This window comes from Typopeltis vanoorti, chromosome 8, assembly GCF_054136105.1.
Source record: "Typopeltis vanoorti isolate ZY-2024b chromosome 8, IOZ_Tvanoo_1.0, whole genome shotgun sequence".
In the NCBI taxonomy this organism is placed as follows: Eukaryota; Metazoa; Arthropoda; class Arachnida; order Uropygi; family Thelyphonidae; genus Typopeltis; species Typopeltis vanoorti.
Window position 1 is genome coordinate 53,322,485 of NC_143556.1, and position 24,644 is coordinate 53,347,128.

The 24,644-nt window shown below is 34.0% G+C and overlaps 1 protein-coding gene across 2 annotated transcripts in view; it reads left to right on the forward strand.

Annotated features, from left to right (window-relative positions):
- LOC150103995 (CCN family member 2-like) overlaps positions 1-24,644 on the forward strand; it is a 69,807-nt gene that overhangs the window by 31,917 nt on the left and 13,246 nt on the right. For both annotated transcript variants that reach the window (XM_090396753.1, XM_090396755.1), the window contains exons 2-3: positions 10,543-10,753; positions 23,303-23,530. In XM_090396753.1, the coding sequence (XP_090252879.1) occupies positions 10,543-10,753; positions 23,303-23,530 (439 nt within the window). The remainder of the gene's footprint in view (positions 1-10,542; positions 10,754-23,302; positions 23,531-24,644) is intronic.

Here is a 24,644-nt window from a genome sequence, read left to right on the forward strand (position 1 = left end):
TGGAAATTTGTGGATGACGAACCGTTTAAATGCAGTTAAATTAAATTGTGCAGAGTTCGTGATAAATAAACCAGCATTGCAAATGAAACGAAACGCTTAACGAATATGTTAAATATACTGCTCAAAACAATTAGGGAATATTTTGGTTTTCTTGTAAATTATAAAGTTATAAAAATAATTTACAAATGTAACACAATTTGTAATAAATATCGATTATTTAAACAATATCTCATCACTTACACCCTATCCATAAGTAAGAAATATTAATTCGTATATAAAGTACCCAATAGTTATAATTATTTGCAGAAATTTATAATTATTTAACAGAAAATAAAATATCTACTAATTGTTTTGAATGGTGTTTCTTCGAAGCCTTTTCATTTATTTTCAACATATTTTAGTCGAATCCTATATTGTCAAATCCCATTGTTATCCTCATCACTTTCATGTTCTTCTAATGTCATTTGATGTTTTGCTACAATTTCCTCCATAATTTCTTTCTAAAAGTCTTTATTTTCATTATAGCATTGAAGACTATCAATAGATGTAAATGCTTTACAGTTTCTCGTTAGTTCCCGTCTTGGATGTCATTTTCTTCGTCGGCAGAGTGTGATATATCCATTATTGAATGCTTAAAACAACGGCGTACAAAATGTTTTGAAGGGCCTTGTTGTTAAATCATCGCCAACTCAACTACTGCCCATTAATTGTACGGTTTACAAAAGGAGAGTTTAATGCCAGTAGGTTTTCTTTAGTTGCATCAAGTATGTAAATTCCAACTTTTCACGGTACAAAGGTCTTCAGATTTTTTGTTCTCGTATCTATCTGCTTTAACATAGATGTAGTTTGGGAGATATAAATTCTAATTAAACTCAATATATTTCAGAGAATCTAAATGGGGATATGCTGCACAAATGTCAAGAACCAGTGACATTTTTCTCGATTTCCATTATAATTCAATGTCCCAGCTCATACGCCAATTCTTAAACATTTCAGATGACATTCATTCATTTCAGTAGATCCTATTTTATCAAATTTCAATGTTTTAATGACACCTGCTAATGAGATTACCTTGAACGGATTATCTACAGTGCGAAACATAATAACTCTGGATAGGGATTATATAATACACGTCCTATGGGGTTTCTTATAAGGAACAAAGAAGAAATAACGTCTGCAATTTAGGTTATTTAAATTATTTAAATTAAATAATACAATTAGCTAAGAGAAAACAATCATTCAGAGGTTCGAAGTCTTTTATATATGAAAACAATGCAACAAACACACACACACACACACACACACACACACACACACACACACACACACACACACACACACACACACACACACACACACACACACACACACACACACACACACACACACACACACACAATCAAGTTGAGACATTTAAAATTCTAAAAGAAGAGAAACAAAAATTTCAGATGATACTGAAAAAATAAATATGGAATTTCATCCATTTCTCTTTCAGAAGACAGAAAGGGGATACTGTTGCATATCTTTAGAATTCAGTTCTCTCCTCCTAACTCATAGTCGTGTATATCTATCGACCTGGCTATTTTAGCAACTTTTTTTTAATTATTAACATAAATCCAGATGTATCTGCAGGGACTTTGGTCTCGCTTTTTTTAGGAATTGGGTTGGATATTTCTCGGATTTTTATGACACCTTGAAGGATTCATCATTAAGCACTCTGCATCATATCATTCAATCCACCACACACATTACCCTCTTATTTGTCGTCCACTAAAAGTAAGTTTGCCTCTTAACTGTGTATGATCTCTGGCAAAATTCTCCTTGTGTGATGAAAAATTCTGAGATCGACTAGGTCACCTTTAATTGAAAAACAAAGAAGAAAAAAAAAATCACATGAAGATTCTCCTAGTCATATCAAGGAGCTAACTGAAGTTTTCTTCAACCAATTCTCTCGTCCATTGTCCCATCATTCTTGAGACTGCGCTATTGAGGGACATTAAGTGCTTTTATAAAAATAATTATATGGTTTACGTCTTAGTTTGTTGTATTGCTGTTGAGGAAGTGTACTTCGTCGTTAACAACTTTCATATCCGGAAATCGTATTTGAGAATTAAGCACGAAAAAAACGATAACACCTATGATATCATATAAGTATTAATGTTTGTATGCTAATCCATCCCAAGAAAGATTTTAAATCTATCATGGGTGGGCTAGAGGATTAGATAATCTGGTAACCCTGCTTTAGAAGACCAATCATGGAACTGTTTCAATTTGCTCTTCCCATAAGTAGTATGGTCGCCTCAACTATGTGTCGCCTCACATAGTTGAGGCGACAAAAATCATCTTTGACCTAAAGACATTCAAAAACATGCATGCTCACAGTGGAATTCCAAACAACCACAGTCTCTTGGTTGGAGAACAGAAAAGCTGTCTACTTGATTAACAAGGCAGGCATCTTATAATCTTACTAGCATTTGTTAGTTGTCGTATGTCAACGTTTGACTTAAGAACTTCTTGTTCGGTTATTGACGCATCTTCCAGATATCATGTTTTATTAATTGCTTTATATCTAAAAATAATTTATTAATAATTTTATTGGACACCATGAATTAATCCAAGTAAAACCTCATTAATACCACCTTCCTATCTCCAGCGAAAATAGATTCATATGAACACTACTGTCAGCAAACTGTTGGAACTGAACTTCTTTGGGAGATGCACCGAGTCCTTGACTCTTCATCTGAATTTAGCTTGAGTGGAGGTAATTATTGTGGGTAATTTAGCCGCTCATTGTGAGCATTGTAAGCTGTATCAGCTTTCTCTAGCGATGGCGGATTTCGGTTTCTTATATTTGAAACGATTTGAGGGTTTGTAATCCGCTGTCTGTCGAATCAGTTGATTTCGGTGATTATCTATGATTGTGAAGAATTTTTCTGCAAAGCCTGTCATGTAGGTCTTGATATCTAGAAGGTTGGATTCTTGGTGTAATTGCAGGTTTCTGATGAACTAAGTGGCATTATATGCCATTCTAAGGCATTTATTTTGTGTCGTTTGTAATTTGAGGATGTTCTGTTTAGACATGTGTCCCCCAAGTTGGTGAGGCATAAGTTATCTGAGGTCTTATCAAAATTATCCTCTAATTTGTAGAGGATAATTTTGTTGTTTATGTTTAGGAAGCTGTTCCTACTCAAAACCGGATATAGCTGTGCAATAGTCTGACTTGGTGGAGACACTATTTATGTGTGTCTTGAAATTTAGACGTTATCCAGATGAACTCCTAGATACTTGGTAGAGTTGTGCCAATGGATGACTTTTCTAAACATTTGTATGCTTTGTTCGGTTCTGCTTTACGACTGGTGTAAAGTACTGCAGAGCTTTTTCCTGGGTTGATTGCAATACGCCAGTTTTTGTACCAATTCTCTAATTCGTGAACTTCTGTCTGTAGCTTGCATGAGGCTAGATGTGGACGGAGGAATCTGGCTATGATAATTGTGTCATCGGCATAAAGAGCGATGATGGATGAGGACAACATGGGAAGACCTGCTATGTATATGGAGAAGAGTAGGGTGGGACAGTAGAGCGCCTTGAGGGACTCCAGCCGTGACTCTCCTCTCTGTGGATCTGATTCCATTGAGTTTTATTTTACATTTTCTGTTATTCAGATATGATTTGATAAGTAGAACCAGTGGTAAAGGGATTCCAACTTCGTGTAGTTTAAAAATTAGACCATTGTGCAACATTCTGTCAAATTCCTGTGTCCAGGAAGACTGCGCCAGAATGTTGGTGCTATTCGAATCCTTGTGTGATGTATTCAACGACTGTATAAATTTGGAGCGTTGTGGAGTGATATTTCCTAAAGCCGAATTGCTCGTCTTGTATGACGTGGTTGTTATCTGTTGCCTCTTGAATCCGTGTGAGTATAGCACGTTCAGCTATCTTGCCTACACATGAAAGAAGGCTGATCGGTCTATAATCCTGAGGAAATTGTGTATTTTTCCCAGCTTTTGGAATCAGGAAGACATTCGTAAGCTTCCATCACTCTGAAAAATAATTCAGCCGAAGGATGGCCATTAGTGATGGCTACCAGTGATGGCTACCAGATGCATAACCCCTTCTCGGGGGAGTAATTTGAGTGCTTTATTCGTTATTCCATCCGGACCCGGAGCCTTTTTGTTGTTTAGCTTTCTTATGATCTCATATATTTCTGTTGGTGACACGGGTTTGATGTTGGCTTGGAATGAGGAGTTTTGAGTAATTTTACGTACTTATGTGTGAATATTTCTTATGAACTTTATATCTAAATTGGTATAATTGGGACTCCATTGTCTTTCTAAACTGTCCGAAAATGCTTCTGCTTTTTCGTCATCATTGTGGGTGATTCTATATTCACCTTCAATTGGAGGAAGTGTGTAACTCTTCGAACGAAGTGATCTGATCATTCTCCACAGTGACTGAGCTTCTGTGTTTAGGTGATGTATTTTGTTATTCCAAAGTTGGTATCGGTGGTCCTTTAGAGCATATCGAACCTGGTTTGTTGCTCTGTTAACTGCCTGCTTATCTGCGGGATCCATTGTTCTGTGATATTGCCTTCTTAATCTGTTTTTCTCACGGATAAGACGTTTTATGTCCTCTGGGAGTTTATTTGGTGGTGCACACTTGGTTATATTTGTTACCTGTGATAATATTAGTAGTTGTTTTTCATAGGTTTTCACAGATTTTTCTATATCTTCGGTGGTTGTGATATGTGGCACTGGGCCAAGGTTTTTCTGGAGGGCTGAGAGAAGTTATTTCCAACTTGTAAAGGTGGTGGTGTTTTCCGTTAAATCTTGTATGATTCCTAATTGCAAAATGATGGGGTTGTGATCAGAACTTAAGTCGTTAACTGCTTGTATTTGATAACTGTGTGCAATGTTGTTTAGTATTGCTATATCAAGTACATCTGGATCGCAGGTTGCTATGTAGTGTGTAAGTTCTGTGGATCCTATTACTGTCATGTTTCATGTAGTGGTATATGAATTCAGTAGTCTGCCGTTGATGTTTGAGTTTCTGCTGTTCCATGTGGAATGTTTGGCATTCAGGTCACCAGCTACGATTACTGCTTTTCCTGCGTTTAGTATTTCATCCGGATCTGAATCTCGGAGTTTTTTATTTGCGGGGTTGTAGGCTGCGAACATCCTGATACTTCTTGAGTTTTCCATATGTATTTCTATTCCTGTGGTTTCCATGTGTTCTGTTTGGAGTTCGGCTATTGTATTATGCTTTCTGTTTCTTTTGACAAAGATGGTGGTGCCTCCTCCTCTTGCATAAGGTCTGTCTGTACAGTAAGTGCTATAATTGTTGATTCTGACCTTGTCACTTGGACGAATGTGTGATGCATTTATAAGGATGATATCTGCTTGGGTTTCTGCTGCAAACTCCTGTAGTTCCTGCATTTTATTGGATAGACCTTCCAACTGACAATCTGTAATGATTTAGGTTTTTCTATTTGTCTCATTCATTAAGGATTTCAATAAGTTTCAATATGATTTCAATATGATTCAGGGTGTCTTAAGATGATATCCTTAGCTTCTTAGGTTGGTTTGCCAGAGTTCAGCAAGCATTTCTCCTATGTGGCTTGTTATGTTCTGTAGGACAGGTTTCTTGGTTTGCTGTGACTCTTTTGGTTTTGGATGTTTTATTTAGGTAGGTTGGTCTTGTAACTTCAGCATACGTCCTTCCGTCCGTTGTGGTTTGATGGGAGGATGTGCATTCTTGTATAGGTTTGTTGGTTTGGAGTACGGGATTTCACATTTAGGTTCTGGACCAACCTTTAAACCTTATAAAGTTTTGATAATTGATAGACATAGACATGGAAAAACTGATAGACAAGACAACGTTTGAGGACGTTTATCGGGAATTTATCCGCTTGGGTGAGGTGCTTAGTAGTAGGTGGCCGGGAAAAGTAAAACTCTATGACACGTTTTTCCCAAAAATTGTCACAGATGACAATCTAGATAACGTGATGGCAATAGACATCGGAGACAGCGAAGCTCGGGTCAGTCACTAGATCCTGAGGATGCACAAATACCCCCAAAAAATGATCACCATATATTGGATACAGCTGACGCAGAGGAAGAATTCCAAACCGTTAAAACTAAGAACCTGAAAATTTCCGTTACTAGAGAATTACCCAAAACAGTAGAAATGGAGACTGATATTAATACAAATACTAAAGAAAGAATACTCACAGTCATCCTAAGGGATAAAAGTCATTGGGCTTCAGTTCTTATTTCACTCCGAACTCTAGATATATCATTTACGAAAGCCACTAATACAGAAGAAGGAATTCGCATCCAGCCAAAATCTTCCGCCGATTACAGACAACTAAGTTTCTGGATAATAACAACCTTCCCTATAACACATTTGCACTCAATAGTGAAAATAACCTTAAATTTGTACTCGGAGTCCATTACAATAGATGAAGTATAAGAAGATCTCCAAAACAAAGGCTTCAGTCCTACAAAAGTCAGCCGAATGCGCAGAGCTGATAACCCCCCCCCCATATCCTGTAATATTGGTAGAGATCAGTAAAGACCAGAAACAAATCTACAATCATCCGACTATTTGTAATTTAGTCATAAAGACTGAATCGCTAAAAAACGACACAATGTCATCGCTGTCAAAAGTTTGACCACTCACAACGCTGCTGAAAAGCAGATTACCGATGTGTTAAATAAATGTGTTGGCAAACACGCAACCAACGAATGCCAAAAACCCGCAGTGTTCAAATTGCGGATGCCCATACCCGCAAACTATAGGGGGGGGGGGGGTGTATAGCAAACTGTTCTTAAAAGAACTGGGCGATGGACTGAGTCCTTGACTCTTTATCCCGTCATCTGAATGAAGAAAATCTGTGTGGATGGGGTATTATTGAGCTAAACGCTCTAGTCATGGATGGGTAACGGCAATAGCCGAGCCTCAATTAAAACTTCATTGGCTACAGCATTGCCATTTGTTACCCTGGAAGTCCTGAAAAGGACTTTAGGTTGTGAAGAGTCTTCTGATTCCAAACCCTTCAAACCTAGCCGTTATAGCAAACTGTTGAAAAAATTAGTCATTATTTCAAAATAATATATGCAAAAGAAGAAAAGGTGTTAAATTATTTAAATAATTTAATAATTTTAAATATTTTAATTAAAACAACAAAATCTATTTAATTTAAATTAAAGATAAAAACAAAGAATGTCCTTACTAAACTGTAGTCGTAATAAAAAAAACGATATTAAGTAATGCAGCTTTAAAAATTGTTAAATTACAAGGTTTCATAAAATATTTTAGTAAGTAATTTGCGCTTATTAAAATACTTGTCCAAAATATCGAACTTATTGATATCTGGCTAAACATTAACGAAGCTGTTTAATCCTGCTATTGAGACTGTCCATCCTTTCGGCTCTGATTATCGTATAACATTACATCAGTTAGAAATGATGGGTGAATTGGTCATTAGATTACAATGGAGATAGCTAATTCAGTAATTGCGACGAGTGGTTTCCACTGTCTATACTTCTCGTTTCTCTTGTGTTTCTCTCTCTGCAGTGATAAATATCATTGCTGACGTCAATGCTCAGATTAAACTGAACTCGGATCGTTAAGGTTAATTAGATTGAATTCTCTGTATACCGGTTAAGTGTTCTGTTATTTCTGTATTTGGTAGAAATTATGGTAGCTCTAAATATTCTCCATGACAGCATAATAGAAGATATGAACTATATCGGCAATGCAAAGTTATATGATTTTATGCAAAATTTTGAATGCAATAATATATCATTATTTCTAAATATAAAAAATAATTAAATATGTTTATTCCTTTATGCTTATTAGTCATCCTTTATTTAGTAAAGAAATGTATAAGTATAGACGCAATAAAAAATTATAATTCAAAATACGTTGATAGTTTCTAGTATGTAAATTTAATTCTATATAGCATACTTATAAGAGAAGTTGTAGCAAAAGTAAAACGTCAATTCGCCGCTTGTGGTGGCCGGGATAAGAATAGCCCCCCACTGTAGCCTATGCATGTCGTACAAGACGACTAAAATGGGTACCCATGGAGGGTAATGGATGGCAATGCTGTAGCCAATGAAGTTCTAATTAAGACTCAGCTATTGCTGTTACCCTCCTGCCATGATCAGAGCTTATAGCCCTATATTACCCCATCCATACATTTTCTTCTACTGATAACGGAATATGAGAAGCATTATTGCTTCACCCATCTAGCCAAAATAAAAAAAATAAAATAAAATAAAACGTCAATTCTTTTCAAACAGGTTTCGTAATGAAGCTAATTTGAAAACGTCAGTTAATGTCATAAACTGTAAGAAAGAGATAAGATTATGTGGATGATCATTTAAAAATCATGGGAAATTAAGGATTTGGCTTGGCTTTGTTTTGATTCTTGCTTTGTTAATCTTCGTAGTCACTTTTACTTTTTATGGGATTTAGTTGTAGTTTAAAAAATATAAAATGTTACAGCTTCTAGATAAATTTTCCAAAATCCGTAACCACCAGGCGGATCATCTTATCCTTCTGTACGTGCATATATAAACTTCTCTAGTTGAATAAATTTTATATAATGACATTGGGTGTTTGGAATATCCAATAATTGCCAAGCTGAACTTCGTTTTGGTTTAAATTATCCAATTTCTGGAACAAAACATTTCGAAATAATATAAAAAATAGATCACTTCTGAATCGGCAGAATTGAATGAACTTTGATATATAGGATCTGAATTAACATTTATCGAATAGGCTCACTTTTAGTTTAAACGACTATTTACTGAGAAAATTGGACAAAAGGAATCGAAACGAAACAGAATTATATAGATGATAAGAAATCGACATTATCGACAGTACATAAGCCAAGATTAATTCCATGTTCAAGGCAAATTATATGAAATTGATAATTAATTTCAATTTCATATAATTTAATATGAAATATGAAATTAATTATTCAATTTATAAGAATAATCTTAAGAAATTAATTTTATTATTATTATTTTTTTTATCTCCGATAATTATCTTTTTTTCTTGATCAGTTGTCAATTATATTTTATATAATATTTTCTATTCAAGAGTATTTTCATCTCTTAGAACAGAAAAGGGTTCCAAGTACTGTGAGTACTAAATGTGAATTACTTGAAACATATTTTCCAGCTTTAAGCATAAATTTGGCAAAATAACATGCTATACTGTTACTGCAGTCAGGGTCTGTAATGCGAAAATAATCCCCCCACCTCCGAACACTTTTTTTAAATTTCTTAAATTCCACCAAAAATAGAGAGAGAGAGAGAGAGAGAGAGAGAGAGAGAGAGAGAGAGAGAGGCAACAGTCGTAGAACCCACTCACTTGTCAGATAGGTTATATTCACCCGATGGGGTTAGTTACTAAAAATGGAATGATCCTAAAAATAGCAGCAGTTACAGAGAAAACACGCCGTCTGTAAGAATTTCAAGAGAAATTTATACAAACAAACAAACAAACTTAATAGAAAGTTTCTAAATTTCTTAATTTAGAAAACAAATATCTTCATCTACTTTCTTCTACTAAAATGCTGTCAATTAACAAGAACGAAACTAAATGTTGTGAATGCAATCAATTTATTATTGCAATCGTGTGATCATCAGTTAAAAGGAGAACTTAAAACTCAGAATCGAAAATCTGCTGAATAGGTTTTTGTTCCTTCAATCGAATCACGATTTCGTTCTACATGTGTTTACATTGGCTTCAAGGAAGTCTTAAAATAGCAAAGCTTAATATTCTTTTCTTAATTTAGGCTTCATTAAAGTCGATTTCTTTTACATCAGATGCAGAATACTTGATGAGATTTTCCAAAGTTAAAAATTATACTCTGATTGAAAGAAAAAAAAAAAGATTTAAATAGCTTTCGATTCGTTTAGTCCATTAAAAAAAGATAGCGAAATTGCTCTGTGGAGCCAAAAAAAAAAAAAAATAATAATAAAGTTCCATTTAATAAAACACTTCGAAGAAATCATGCCACACTTTCTTAGTCTGTTGTTTACATTTCTATGTGCGCCTAATTTACTGTAGATAATTAGAGAAATATTTTGTTACGTGAACCAACACACGCACACATACGCAAGGGCTTGAACTCAGATAATTGTTTAACCGTGAAATATTAGAATAGAAGCTTCTATTGAAATTTTAATTAAAAAAATAAAGTGGTTAATTAAGTGCTTTAACAACTTTAGTAGTTTTATACGGAGTGTCATCTTTTTTTGGTTTGATACTTTATTTCCTTTTTATCTTTATACTTTTATCATTTTTTTTCTTTCGTTACCGTTACTTTAGCTTTCCATCGTCTTTCTGTATTTAAATATTTGTTCTTTTTTCTTCTTCTTCTTCCTTACAGTAAGTAAATATTTAAGGAGTTCTGTACACTAAAAGATTCTTTGCTAAGCATAAAAACATCCCGAGATACCATCATTGCTTTAAATTACATTTAAGTAAGTGAACCTGACGTTTTTTTTTTCATCTTTCTTTTAGATACGAGGCCAGTGTTCCTACCCTTGTCAGTGTTTCCAGGAACACGTTTTATGTCCCGATGGGGTTTCCTTAGTTACAGATGGATGTGGATGTTGTTCAATTTGCGCTCGTCAGCAAGGTGAAATATGTGATAGAATGCAAATATGCGATAGAAGAAGAAAACTGGAGTGTTTTTATCCGTCTCCACTTTTTAAATCAGGGAGTTGTAGAGGTATCAGAGCTTTATTTTGTTTATTGAATTTTCTTTATTTTTTTTCTCTAATACGAAACCGTTTTCAATTTTCAATTAATTTATATTGACATGTAAATGTACTATACTCTGAGAGCGCTGCAAAGAAAATATTTCAGTTTAATATGACCCGATATGAAGTTCAGCTAGCACAGTGATTTCTTCGGTTATAGCCAAGAGGCTAGCAAACAAATCCCAAATACTTGCACTGCCTATCAATAATGGTGGATCCCATCCTTATCCTTTTTCTCAGAACTTCAAATTACAGATATTTAAAGTAAACAACTATTGGTTATTGTGAATAATATACAGTTGGTCCTTGAACGACGCGGGGGATAGGAGTGCCGACCCCCCCGCGTTGTTCGAAAATCCGCGTATAACTTTTGACTCCCCAAAAACTAAACTATTAATAGCCTACTGTTGACCGATAATATACACAGTCGATTAACACATATTTTGCGTGGTGTGTATGTATTATATACTATATTCTTGCAATAAAGTAATCAAGATAAAAGAAACTGTTATTACAAAAAATCATAAGGAAGTGAAAATACAATTAAAGTACTGTACTGTATTTATCGATACCGTAAAATTACATCGTCTGTAAACGTATGTTTTTCAGTACCTACATCAATATTGTCTTATATAATACAAAACACTGTAGATCTTATACATATTATTAATACTACACATCAAAAAATGAAAAGATAATGTGAAAAAGAAATTCATATTTATTTACAGGTACAACGTTTCATGCATTGATAACGAAGAAGGAGCAATAGGATTGCTTTATGGTAGCCTAGTGCAATCGATACGATTGCTTCTCGGTAGCCTAGCTTATACACTAATGAATGAATCGTTATAAAAGTTTTATTTTACGTCAGTTAATTAATTTAGCTAATTAATAACAGTTTATTTTATGCAGTTATTATTTAATACTGCATTTTTACGTTTGTTTACATTTCCCTCGACTGCGAATGGCGCCATGTAGATCACATAAACACTGCAAGTGTTTATGTGCGTATAAGTGTTGATAAATTTCAACTTTTTATAATAGATTTGTGTATATTTTATGGTAGTAAATGATAAAATAGACTAGTACCTACATAGATTTTATGCATTCATGACATGCCTAACCGTTTTCGTAATTTTTTTGAAATTTCTTAGCTATGCGGTTCGTCTGCGAGTTTTTTCAATTGTCGAAATCTCTAAAACAAATTCCAATATATTTATTCAAAACAAAAAAAAAAAAAACATGCGTATAAGTGAATCTGCGCAGTTCAAACCCACGTTTTTCAAGGGTCAACTGTATATACATAATTTTCCTTTACGCAAAATGGTGTGGTAAATGTGTCCAAACAATTTCGTTTTCTTCTTAATAAATCGTTGTTTTTTCCCTTTAATAATTTGATTAAAAATTTAATTCAGATGATCAATATATATATATATATATATATATATATATATATATATATATATATATATATATATATATATATATATATATATATATATATATATCAGTGGCGTCGCGTGTCCATTTCGGTTGGGTGTGCTGTCGTGTGGGTTATGCAACCCGCGCTACAAATTTCATGTCAATTTGACCAAATGCATGGACATGCGTCCGCAGAAAATTTTCCAGGAGGTGGGGGGGAGGACAAAGCTTGGAGACAAATAATTACATCAATAAATGTTTATAATTTATTGATTCAATTAAATAATGAAACATCTTTTAGCATTTTTATGTAATTATTTGTCGATGTAAGCTATAAATACATTCTTTTCATTTTACATTGATTTTAATGATCTTTAATTATTAAGAAAAAAAGTATTCGGATTAATACAGTTTTTAGCACAATTTCATATATAAAAAAGTGACCGACATATTTTATTAAAAATTAACTAATTAATTAAAATCCCAAAATCCAAAATTAAATTATTTCAGTTTAAAAGCAAAAAAAAAAAGATAAAACTAACAAGTAAAATATTATTAAATTACATACACTTACCTTTTAAAAATGTATTTTTCTGTTTAAATTTGTTTCACTATAAATTTACAATTCACACTTCACTCAGTGACTCTTTTAACACAGAGGGTAAATGAACTGCTCGCTGTTCACACAGTAATGAACATTTTTTTTTTTACAAATCAGAAAAAGATGAACCAAAAACAGGAACACGTGTTTTATTGCTGCAATAAAACGCGTGTTCTATGGCTACCTCCACCTTGGGCCGAAAAAGGCCAACCCACAATAAAATTTTAAGACAAAGCGCCCAATGGTCAAGGGTGTAAGGTTACATATCTCAATCACTTTTACGATTATAATTTGAACCATCATTTATAAGTGTCAGTATAAATACTTTGATTAATGGTAAACGAATTAATAGTAATTAACATTAGTGATATGTGTGTCCTATAAGTTGCTGGGTAGAGCGAATAGTACTATCCTATAAAGTCTAGACATGAATAAGTGAATTTATGGCAAAATTAAAAAAAAAAAAAAAAACTTACGAAGAGACAGAGAGTATGGCAGAGGAATAAATATGGTTTGATGGAGCAGTAAATCATCTCGTAAAATTTGTTGCACATGTTATGTGCATTTCTCTGGTTTGTGTATATTTCGCTCCGTTTTCCAAGAATTTGCTTTTGTTTACTGAGGCTCAGTATATATAAATCGGAATTATCCACACTTTCGGGAATCCTACATTCATTAATGTTTTCTTTTTTAAGTATCGGCGGTTCTTCTATCTTATCAATCTCACATATTCTGGTATTTTGTTGTAGATCAACAAAGTTTTATAATACACAGAATATTCATTTTTATCCAGGAATAGATATTTTTTAACTGTCCGTTGTTTCCAAAGACTAGAATAAAAATGTCTCTATACCGTTAAAAAACTTTGCCGCCTCAACAGATGCTATACTGCACAACCAAGAGAAAAAACACTTAGCTTTTTTTTCCTAACTTCTACCTTCAAATTTTCAGTTCCAGAAAACATGCGTAACAGCTGTTTGTAATACAGCCATCGGATACAGTAAGCGCTCAACTCATGGTCAATGACAACATTCAATTGGATTGGTTGACACAATAACCAATCACAGCCGTTTGGTGCTGGGTGAGCTCACCCAGCCTCGCCTTCTCAGCGGTTTAAAAATACTAGAAAGCTAAGAATTTGAACCGCTGCATCCTTTTCCAAGGGCTCAAAGGTGTATGCATTTTGAAAGCACACCCGGGCTATTAACGCGAATGTGACGCAATGTTTATGCGTCGAAAAGTGCCCTCTTCATGAAGTACTAATGCTTCATTAACCCCGTGAAGAGGACAATGAAGTATTAGCATATTGTTTTCAATTTTAGGAATCACCCGAAGTCTGCAAACAATTAGGGGAGTCTTTAACGGAATAAATGCAAAAATGTAATATCGGTGATACTGATATTTCGTGGATGAGCAACGCATACCTAGCACACGCGGAATATTCGCCTCTGATACATATAGAAATTAAATTAACGTGATGACTCACTCAGACACATCTGTTTTTTTTTTTTTTCATAATTCCTCTACAAGCAGATATCGCCATTTTTTTTATCAGATCTTGATCACATCTTGCAGCCTTGACATAGGCCTACAGTCATTCCCACAAAGTTCCGACGATGGTCAGACGATGACCGAAACGGTCTACACCCCGTAAACCCTTGCCCCAGTTTCCTCATAAGGATACCCTTCCCCTTCCCCTTCCCCCCCCCTCTCCCCACAACAAAATAATATATATATATATATATATATATTTATATATATATTATTAATAGTAACCCGGGTTCCCAAACTTATTTCCCGTGTCCCGAGTACATCCCCATGTTCTTTCCCTCTCTTTCCCCCCCCTCCACAAGAGCTTGGATTTAGAAGGCATCTTTAAACCAAACTCAAGGTATGTACATAATTTTTCAACATTTTTTATTCTGCCATAATTGCCTTCTACACTCGCCCATAATGTCCTAAATTATATATATATATATATATATATATATATATATACCCCTTTTGAGTTATGTTAGCCAATGTATTAAATATAAGGGACACTCCTAAACAAAAACAGGCTAAAATGGCCGTTAATTATATTAATAGTGTTTTAGAGGAGTAGCATGGGAATTTCTCAGAAATTATACTTAATTTTATCAGACTCTTGCAAAAATAATCGATATTTTAGCTATTATAGTGAAGAACTACAAGTGAGATCATGTATTGTACGCGCTCTGTTCTTTGTCTAATATAATTGGAATCGGTTGATTAGTTGGTGAAACTAGTTAGTATAACATAGTTGTTTATTATATGCACTTGATCAATATAGTCCGATTAGAAGTCATTCCAAGCTTTTATGGTCAAGAAAATTAAACTTTTTTTAACATGATTAGAATCCATGGGGAAACCAAACGAAAGGTACGCCGTTTTGAACTCCTTAAATGTAAAAAGGCCAAACTATTAAATCATGTCACTTTTTTGAAGAGATGTCGGAACATCAAGATTATTCCAAAGTTTCTATCTTTAAAAGAACAATTCCATTCAAGACGAGCGAAACATATTTATTTTAAAACATCTTTGGCCCTTCTACGTGAACGGATACAGCATACCAGATTTCTTTTAAGCCAAATAGATTTAGAATGTTATCAGATTTATGACGATATCTCTGGTATTTATACCACGATATATGTGATAATTTGGACAGAATGGTCAATATTAGCTATGATAAAGTTTTTACAACAAGCAAACGAAACCAAATCAAAAAAAATCAACGATCGTTATACAAAACGTTTTAAGTCAAAACCTTCTCTACCAGATAACAAACTTATTTTTAATTTATCGGATCACGTATTAACAAAACCAGAGATCAATATTCTTAAAAAGGTTTCCATTTTGCGATAACACCTGATCATGTCCCTAAAGTAGATATCATTTGTAATATAGAAAAGGCGGTTTCGTCGTTACCTGAGCCCATAGCTAATGATATTAGATTAAAAAGTAGTATCATCCTCTCGTCTTCCAGTCTCCTAACAAAAACGTCACTTCTCTGGAAAAAAGAACATTGTATAGTTTGAAGAAAAAGAAAGACATTATCATATTAAAGGCAGATAAGGGAAATTCCACAGTGATTTTAAACACCAGTGATTACGAAGATAAGATTAACAGCTTACTATCGGTTACATCAACCTACCGTGTCCTAGTCACAGATCCAACACTAAAGAATCACAATGACACCAACAATTTAATACGTCACATGGTGAACTGGCCTATAGACTTAAAACGAAGATTGAAATCTCTGTATCCACTAACACCAAGACTATATGGTGCTCCTAAAGTACACGAAAATGGAATACCACTACGCCCGATTGTAGATGGAATCAATTCGCCCACTTATCTGTTATCTAAACACCTGGAAGGCCTCCTCAAACCACACTTCCATAATTTGGATGCTTATATACGAAATTCGAACATTTCGTAGAGAAACTGAACAACATCTCAATCTCCAATACGGATCTACTCGCTAGCCTGGATGTTACATCTCTATTCACTAACATCCGTGTGGCGAAAGTCATCAACATTTTAGGAAGTTTGCCCCCACAAGATATTACTTCTCTGTTCAGTCATTGTTTAACATCAAATTTTTTCATGTGGAATAAAACCATATATCAGCAATTGACTGGCCTTGCAATGGATAGCCCCCTCTCACCATCTTGTGCTGATCTCTTTATGGAGGATTTTGAAAGTAAAATCTTATCTCAAGTAGACCCTAAACCCACAGTATGGTGGAGATACGTGGACGATACCTTTATTGTTTGGAACCACACGAAAAAGGACTCGTTAGACTTTCTAAACAAAATTAACTCTTTACACCACACAATCAAATTCACTCTAGAACTTGAAAAAGATAACCAATTACCATTTTTGGACACTTTAATTAAGAAGCTAACAAATGGTGATATCAACCTCTCAGTTTACCGCAAACCTACCAATACAGGACGTTATTTACATTTCACTTCTTCCCACCACATTTCTCAGAAACTTAGCATTGTACACATGCTGAAAAACCGTGCCTCTCTCCTTACAACAGATCAACAAGACCTCCAGTAAGAACTATCCCCGATATCTAACAACCTTACCATGAATGGATTTCCTCATGATACTTTTCTCTGATCCTCCACAAAGACAACAAGATGACATACGTTATATTTCTACCATTGTCATTCCATACTTAGGGATAGTTTCGAATAAGATTGCAAGACCACATAAAATAAGAGTGGCCTTTAAACCTACAGAAACGATTAGGCAATTCTTAAGATCTCCAAAAGATAGCCATCCTTTCTTCAAATATGCTGGAGTTTACAACATACCCTGCTCGTGCGGCTTGAATTACATCGGCCAGACTTCAAGGAGCCTTGAAATTAGGCAAAAAGAACACATAGGTGACGTCAATAATAACAGAGAAGAAAAATCGGGGTTAGCTTTTCATTTCTCAAGAACGAACCATATCATAGAGTGGGATAGAAGCACTATTCCTTACATAGAGGAGGACTTCCGCTCCCGAATTATTAAAGAAGTCACAGCAGTTGCCCGCTGTATATAAAACCTTAACAGGAACCAAGGACTAATCTTGCCCGCGATCTGGAAGACCCTTATTAGATCTCTTAACTCATCAGAACTGAATTATAGTGCCAACTATAGAACGTTCCTAAATAACAAATGGTGAGCTCATGCACGCTCTATGCATGCGATGTACGCGCTCTGTTCTTTGTCTAATATAATTGGAATCGGTTGGTTATAGTTTGTAACAGTTTTTTACTTTTTAGTGCCTTACATCAGTTATGTACCCTGAAGATGCCAACAGCCTTAGTTGGTATAACATAGTTGTTTATTATATGTATTTGATCAATATAGTCCCATTAGAAGTCATTCCTTACCATTATTTAGTATTACGAATTTAGTTTCACCTATGGTGGATGAGGAGTAAGGTCGTTTTCGAATACTAAAGGAAGGGCACTGACGTACTCAACGGCTTGGGGACTCCTTTATTTTATTATCTAAAATTGAAACTTCTTTACAGTAAAGCATTTAAAAACAAGTAGTCAGTCATTATTCTAATGCTTTCTCTGGAATAACAAAAAAGTGTCTCTTGAGATCTAAACTTTTTTTCCGTCAGGTGTGTTTCAGAGCACACATGGAGCTTAAACTGCTGACCAAAGATGTAAGATAAGATGGATTTCTACTGTATTAGAAAGTTTATTACTTTATTAATTTACCTCCTCTTTTAAAATTAAATTGAAGATTAATTTAGATAAATAAACTAATAATATATCTGTTTTTGAAAGTAAACAATGCATATAGTCCATTATCGACAGAGTATGGATTTGAATACCCAGTTCCCTACCCTTTGCAAATTAATTGCAAGGGACGTGACTGTGTCTGTGTCTGATCTCTATTTATTTAGTTGAAACCTGTAGGTAATGACAGTCTCGGCAGTATGCATTTTTTCTAAATATCATAAGTGCAAGTGGATTCCAATGGTTTACAAGCTCCGTCTTTAAGATACGGTTATCTATAATTATCAATAATAATGATGGCATCCGAAAAGATAATGGCAATACCATTTAGAATTTTAATTGATGGGATGAATAATGCAATATTATAGTTTTATCGTTGCAGTTCATAATACATAGTGTACTTATAAAGAGAAATATAATAAAATATAAATAAAGATATGTTCATTTAAATCATATGCTGTTTAATATTAAAGTCTCATTTTCTTATTTTTCTTCTAAAAGCTAATGAAAATATTTCATACACCTTTTATTTATTTGTATATAAAATGAATTTAACATGAAGTTATGTTTTTTGAGTTCAATAACGATTTGCAGGTTGCTGCTTTGTCTTCCATGTTAATGAAATCTAATCTTTCTTCTTAACAAATCACGACCCAAACATGATGATTTTCTCAAGCTATAGCACGTGTATCTAGAGAAGGATAAGAAATGAAATGTTGAAATTAGATTAGAGCCTAAAAGTGTTCAATTTGGCTTGATTGATTTATAATATCTAATGAGGATTTAGACATTGTTCAATTAAAGCCAAATGAAGGAAACATAAAACCTTCCGAATTTTACCAGAGAATTTATGAGAATAAAACCTTCGGTATAAGAATAATTTGGTTTATACTACATACAGGACATGAACTCTGCCCAGGAACTCATATAGCCGCCTGTTATTTATTAATCACTGATCACTAATTACTGATAAACTCGTTGGTAAAATTCGGAAAGTTGTCAAAATTCTCATTATCTATGCTGAACTTACTTTCTAAACGTACAGACTGTATGTTTTAGGTAATAAATACGAAGATAAATTGCTGTAGAGAATGAGCGAGGGGCAACTCTTCGAATTTGGAGTTGAATGAATGGGTGGTTGTTAATCGTATAGAGATGGTGGGGATTTTCCTTCAGGAAACTCGGTTCACATTTCACAAAACTGGCATTCGAAAACGCAGTTAACCAACCGAATACGATGGCTTTATAGCCTTAAGTACATGGGCTATAGTTCCAACCAATAACAGATAGTCGCTGCATGGATCTTGCAAGATCCAGAAGAGAATCAGACAAATTACTGATACTAATTCTTATAAACAGTGACTATGCAGTAATTACTGAAAATAAATGTACAGCAGAAATTGAACGAGCTTCTGAAAAACGAAAATTTTCTCTTTTGCACTGAGTCAAGAACTTTTAGGGTTATTCTTTAATAGAACCATACGAATATGAGTATTGTGCTCTATAGTCGGAACGGATTTGTGATTTTTTATACGATTTGCGTATAAATATACCCAAATTTAAGATTTGGGTATATTCAAATATATTTGAATATATTTCAATTCTGAATTATTCAAAACTCTACCTTGACCACACACACACACACACACACACAGACACGCACGCACGCACGCACGCACGCACGCACGCACGCACGCGCGCGTCAATAACCTTGCTATTTTGTGAATACAAGCACACCCAGACTCATTTCCATCCTTATTCTCAATACATTCTATCATCTTCCATTAAGTTACATGTATTTGGTGTCCTGAAAGTTTAATTGTTGATAAAATTAAAACTGTTCTCATGTTCAGTGTTGGTTGGTCATATCTATTGAATTGTCTACTACACATTGCTTGGTACCCACTGCAGTAATTATTATGACACTCCTTGTTTTAGAATGAAAAATAACATACCGATTTGTGTATTACTGTCATAACACATGACCTATACTGCTATATGAAGTAAACGGATATGCAATAGAATAAGCAGCTCTACACTGCCAGTGACACTACTTCGAATGAGGTGCTATCACTCTCTGGTATATCAGTGGTCTATCTGTTCGGGGCATTAGTAAAATACTGAATTATTAAAAACTAAACCGATGGCAATATTATTATTCGTTAACGTGTTAGGGAGCCATCTTAGCCAAAAAATGTTTAGGAAGACTAGACTCATTCCAGTATAACAAATAATGTTCGAAGGATGATAGGGAAATTTCTGTCTAGATACAATTGTGATATAGATACGATCAATCAGTAATTTAAAAAATCTGAATGACATCACCTGAATTCTTGATTTATCATTTCATTTCTAGATTATTATAGTTTCTACTTTAATAATAAGATACTATCCTGTTTCGATTTTTGAGCAAGGTAGATGGGTCAACTAGGGAAACGAACATCGCCGACTATGCTAGTATAAAGAGCACCGTAACTAGTTCTTGAAAAGTTTCGAAGCCTGTAAAAGTGGAGTAACAAATCCCTCACTACGTCCTTTTTCTGGACTTATTGGGTGTCTTGGCAATTCCTCACATCTGAGTATATCAATTCATTTGTGAAATTTGGTAGCCGGGGTGTAATGGTCGTGCGCAAAGTAGTGCCTGAGATGCTTCTATATAGTGTACTGATTCCTACATCGTTGCAGTTTTATTGCCCCGTCTCTGTTACAAGATGCCATCATACTGTAGTTGCTATTGATACGTGGTTTGAGGAAAATAACCTGGAAAATCCTGTACAAAGTTCCGATCTCAAACTATTAGAACACTTTTGAGATAAACTGAAACATTGGTGCGGGCTATTAGCAATTATAAGTTATCTCGAGATAGGCGTACACTGACAGGTCACAATCTTAGTTAAGTTTCTATATTTATTTAGCAGGAAGTTGGGAAATTCATCATATTAAGCTAATACTTGATATTTAAATTGTTTTTCACATTTTGGTCATTATGGTCTTCTTTGGTCCTAAATAGTTCGGTTCGCATCCCGTATGGGACATTGGGAATGTTCACAAGAACTTTCCAATTGAGAACGAGTAAGTATTCTTATAAGGAAATGGCTTACATTACTGTTGCTATCAGAAATATACAAAGCGAGTGAATATATTCTCATTATCGTATAGTTGCATTGATATATTCTTGACTAAGTAACCAATACTTATGGAAATTTTTGACACTATCTGTATATATACTTCATTTCCTCCACGTTTGAAATCATAATTTATCTTGTGATTTCGCAGTTAACATTTACTATCCTTTATTTTTATTTTAACACTTAAATGTCTGTCATTTCACGCCAAGTACCTCGTTTTTGAACAATATCATCGCCGCTTGATATCATATATCTAAAGCGCGTATTTTCATCAACTTCTCCTATGCGTTGAAATGAGCATCTCACCATTCACAGCCATGAAGTCTGAACATCATCACAAACATGATTTTAATATTTTAGTAATTTCGGTACGATGTGCTGAGTTCAACTAAAATTTTTAACAGTAATCATTTACATTATCAGATAATTGTCATCATACTTCCACCAATTATATGAAGAAAAATTAACAAATTAATTCTTATCAAAAACATTTCTGCTGTCGAAAACAGTATAAAAAGCCATTATGTATCCAGTTTTGTTATTCATAATTTTATCATGTGTTCCATTAAACAAAAAAGAAAAAAAAAAGAAAGAAACGTCAGTTTACCTTGTTGCCGGATCTCCTATTACTAAAGAGCCAGCCATGGAATTTGATAAAATACCGACAAATCATTCTATATGGTGTGATTTAGAATCTTCAGCTCAGAATTCAGAATCTTCAGCTCAAAGCATATAATCATAGTAATAATAGAAAATGAAATATCAACGATTATGGCAGTTCTAAAAATGCAGGTTTAATTTTATCAATAGGCATTTAATGGAATTATTTGGAATAGTATCACTGACAGTAAGATATTTAGCATCCTTTGAGATAAACAATAGTAGAATTTGCTGAAATGAGTTGGCAGCCATTGGAATCCTTCCATTATTGAATTCTTCTGTGGATTTACCAGGCAGATAATTAAATATCGTAATATTAGAAATCTTTCGTCGTCTTGAGTCTTCTATCATTTATAACTTCCTCTTTCCCTAGATTATCGAAAGTTCATACCATTACTCAAACAAATCCCCGGTCAATTGTCCCTCATCACTAACATCAACTACCCAGGGAGAGCATGATGCTTCGGGCAACGCATGGGAGTGTACAATTGATTTATTATGCTTATGAACGTGAGAGGGACGATATATTAATGGTTCACCGATCTGTTCGCTACGAGTAAAACCGGATAGAATGGAGGAAATATATTTCCCCGTAGTGATCTGAAACAGCGCATCGGAATTGCAGACTGGATATAAATGATAACTCAAGTGAACTGCACTCTGCCCTTCTGTACATCATATGTTTGCATATATTTTACAGGAAACTCATTAAAATCGAAATGAAACCGAAAGCAGAACTACTTAGGGAATTTCTATATTCTCCATTCTTGTAGGAAAGCTTTCAACTTGAGCTAAAGAAAAAAAGGGAACAAGAAAGACCAAGAAAGAGAGAGAGAGAGAGAGAGAGAGAGAAGGAAAGAGAGAAATAGTGGATATAGTTGATTGTTTTCTAATTCATTATTTTAAACTGATATTTATGTTATAATAAATATATAGTAAATTTGGTTTTAAGAGGATTTTACGCACAAAATTCGGGCACTTAAACCTGGGCTAGAAACGGCAAGTTTTTAAGTGGATAGCTTATTTTATCTATTGAACATTTCCAAAATATTTTAACTAAAGTGTTCGACAAAACAAAAGTGACTTATCACAAAGTTTAGATAAGATAAACCTTGAGAAAGGTAATTAAAACTATTAATGCTAATATGTTTTTGATTTTATTCTGTAGCAACAGGCAAACTGCCGGGCTCAGGTATCTGAGCTTCCTTTTCGTATAATATTTTGTTATTTTAAGAATTTCGTCAAATACTTCAACATGATGTTAAACCTTTAATGTACTTCAATTCTAAATTTACTAAAATCAGTTATTTTAATGTGGTAGAGAAATGATATCCATTTTATGCATTTTTCACTCTAATGGTTCTCTCTCTCTCAACCGACCTTTATTTTATTGCTAACAGAAATAATTCTGTCCCTTTTTTTTTTGCCTAGTAAAACAAGGTACACCTTGTGTGGTTGCCAAAAAAACTTACGAAGATGGGGAAACATTTAAGATTGATTGTCGCACACAGTGTACATGCCAGAACGGTACCTACGGTTGCGTGTCTCTGTGTCCTCACGAAAATATCCGTCCATCGGCTAGCTGTCGCAATCCACAACTTGTGCGATTTCATAGTTCGTGTTGCAGGGAATGGCTCTGTGAGTCAGATTTCTGGACAGGTAAGCTACTGTTATTATCATGTTTTTTGTATGAATATGACACTATTATTCAAAATCAATATTGCTAAATTTAAATAATAATGCTAAATAGATTAAATTGTTATTAAAATTTTTTGGACATATTATTATATTTCTAGTTTAGTAGTTTTTAATTTTATTTTAGTATTATAATTAGAAAAACATAACAAAATAAAGAAACCATTTCTCTTATTCAATAAAGAAATTTAAATAACATTGTTTCATCCAATATTTTGAGATTTAGTAACTCCATCCTTTTTAACTCCATCTTTCATTCATTAATTGTTGTTTCAATGCTCTTACGTGGCTCTCTCTCTCTGTATTTATTGTCAAAGTTTTCAATGCCATGTCAAGTTCCATTCAATTTTTTTAAATTATTCTTGCAATGCATATAAATTTTGGCTATTACCTTTGTGTTCTTTATTCTCTTTTTGTCTAACCGTGTTATTACTAGAATGGCTCTTAGTAACAACGCGGTTTTGCTATGTTAGTTATCTTCAACCTCTATAGTGGTCATTTAGTAAGACTCCGAGTTTTTAAACAGTGTCGTAAATTTTCTTTAAATAGTGGTTAAAGCTTTCTATCTGTTGTTATTCTAGCTGATATTACATTACCAAATTTCTGATTACTTGTAATTATTTGTCCCATATATTTATGTGAATTAATTTTCTAAAACTAATTTTGATTTACTTCACTTTTTTTTTTCAAGTACTCACACAATTCATTATTTTTCATTCGTCGATATTTGTAGGCTTAATTCATTTGATTACATTATCATGTATTCTGATACCATGAGCGAAACGTACATTTCTCTGGTATTCTCTAGAGTAAGTATGTCTCTCCGGAATTCTATTTGAATGTATCTGCAAGTTCGATTTTCCTCTCATCGCGATGAAAGTTGAACTCGGATCTTTTACAATCGAAAGGTTCAATACCCGTCATTCTTCCGAAGCCACTTAATCCTATTTCTAGTCGTATTAGTTTTCTGGAAGAATATTTTTATATGAATCCTATTTATAAAGGTATTATACTACATTTGCTATTAATTGCTTAGATTGGTGGTAGGTAAGACGGAAACCACGCTTTAGAGAGAAAA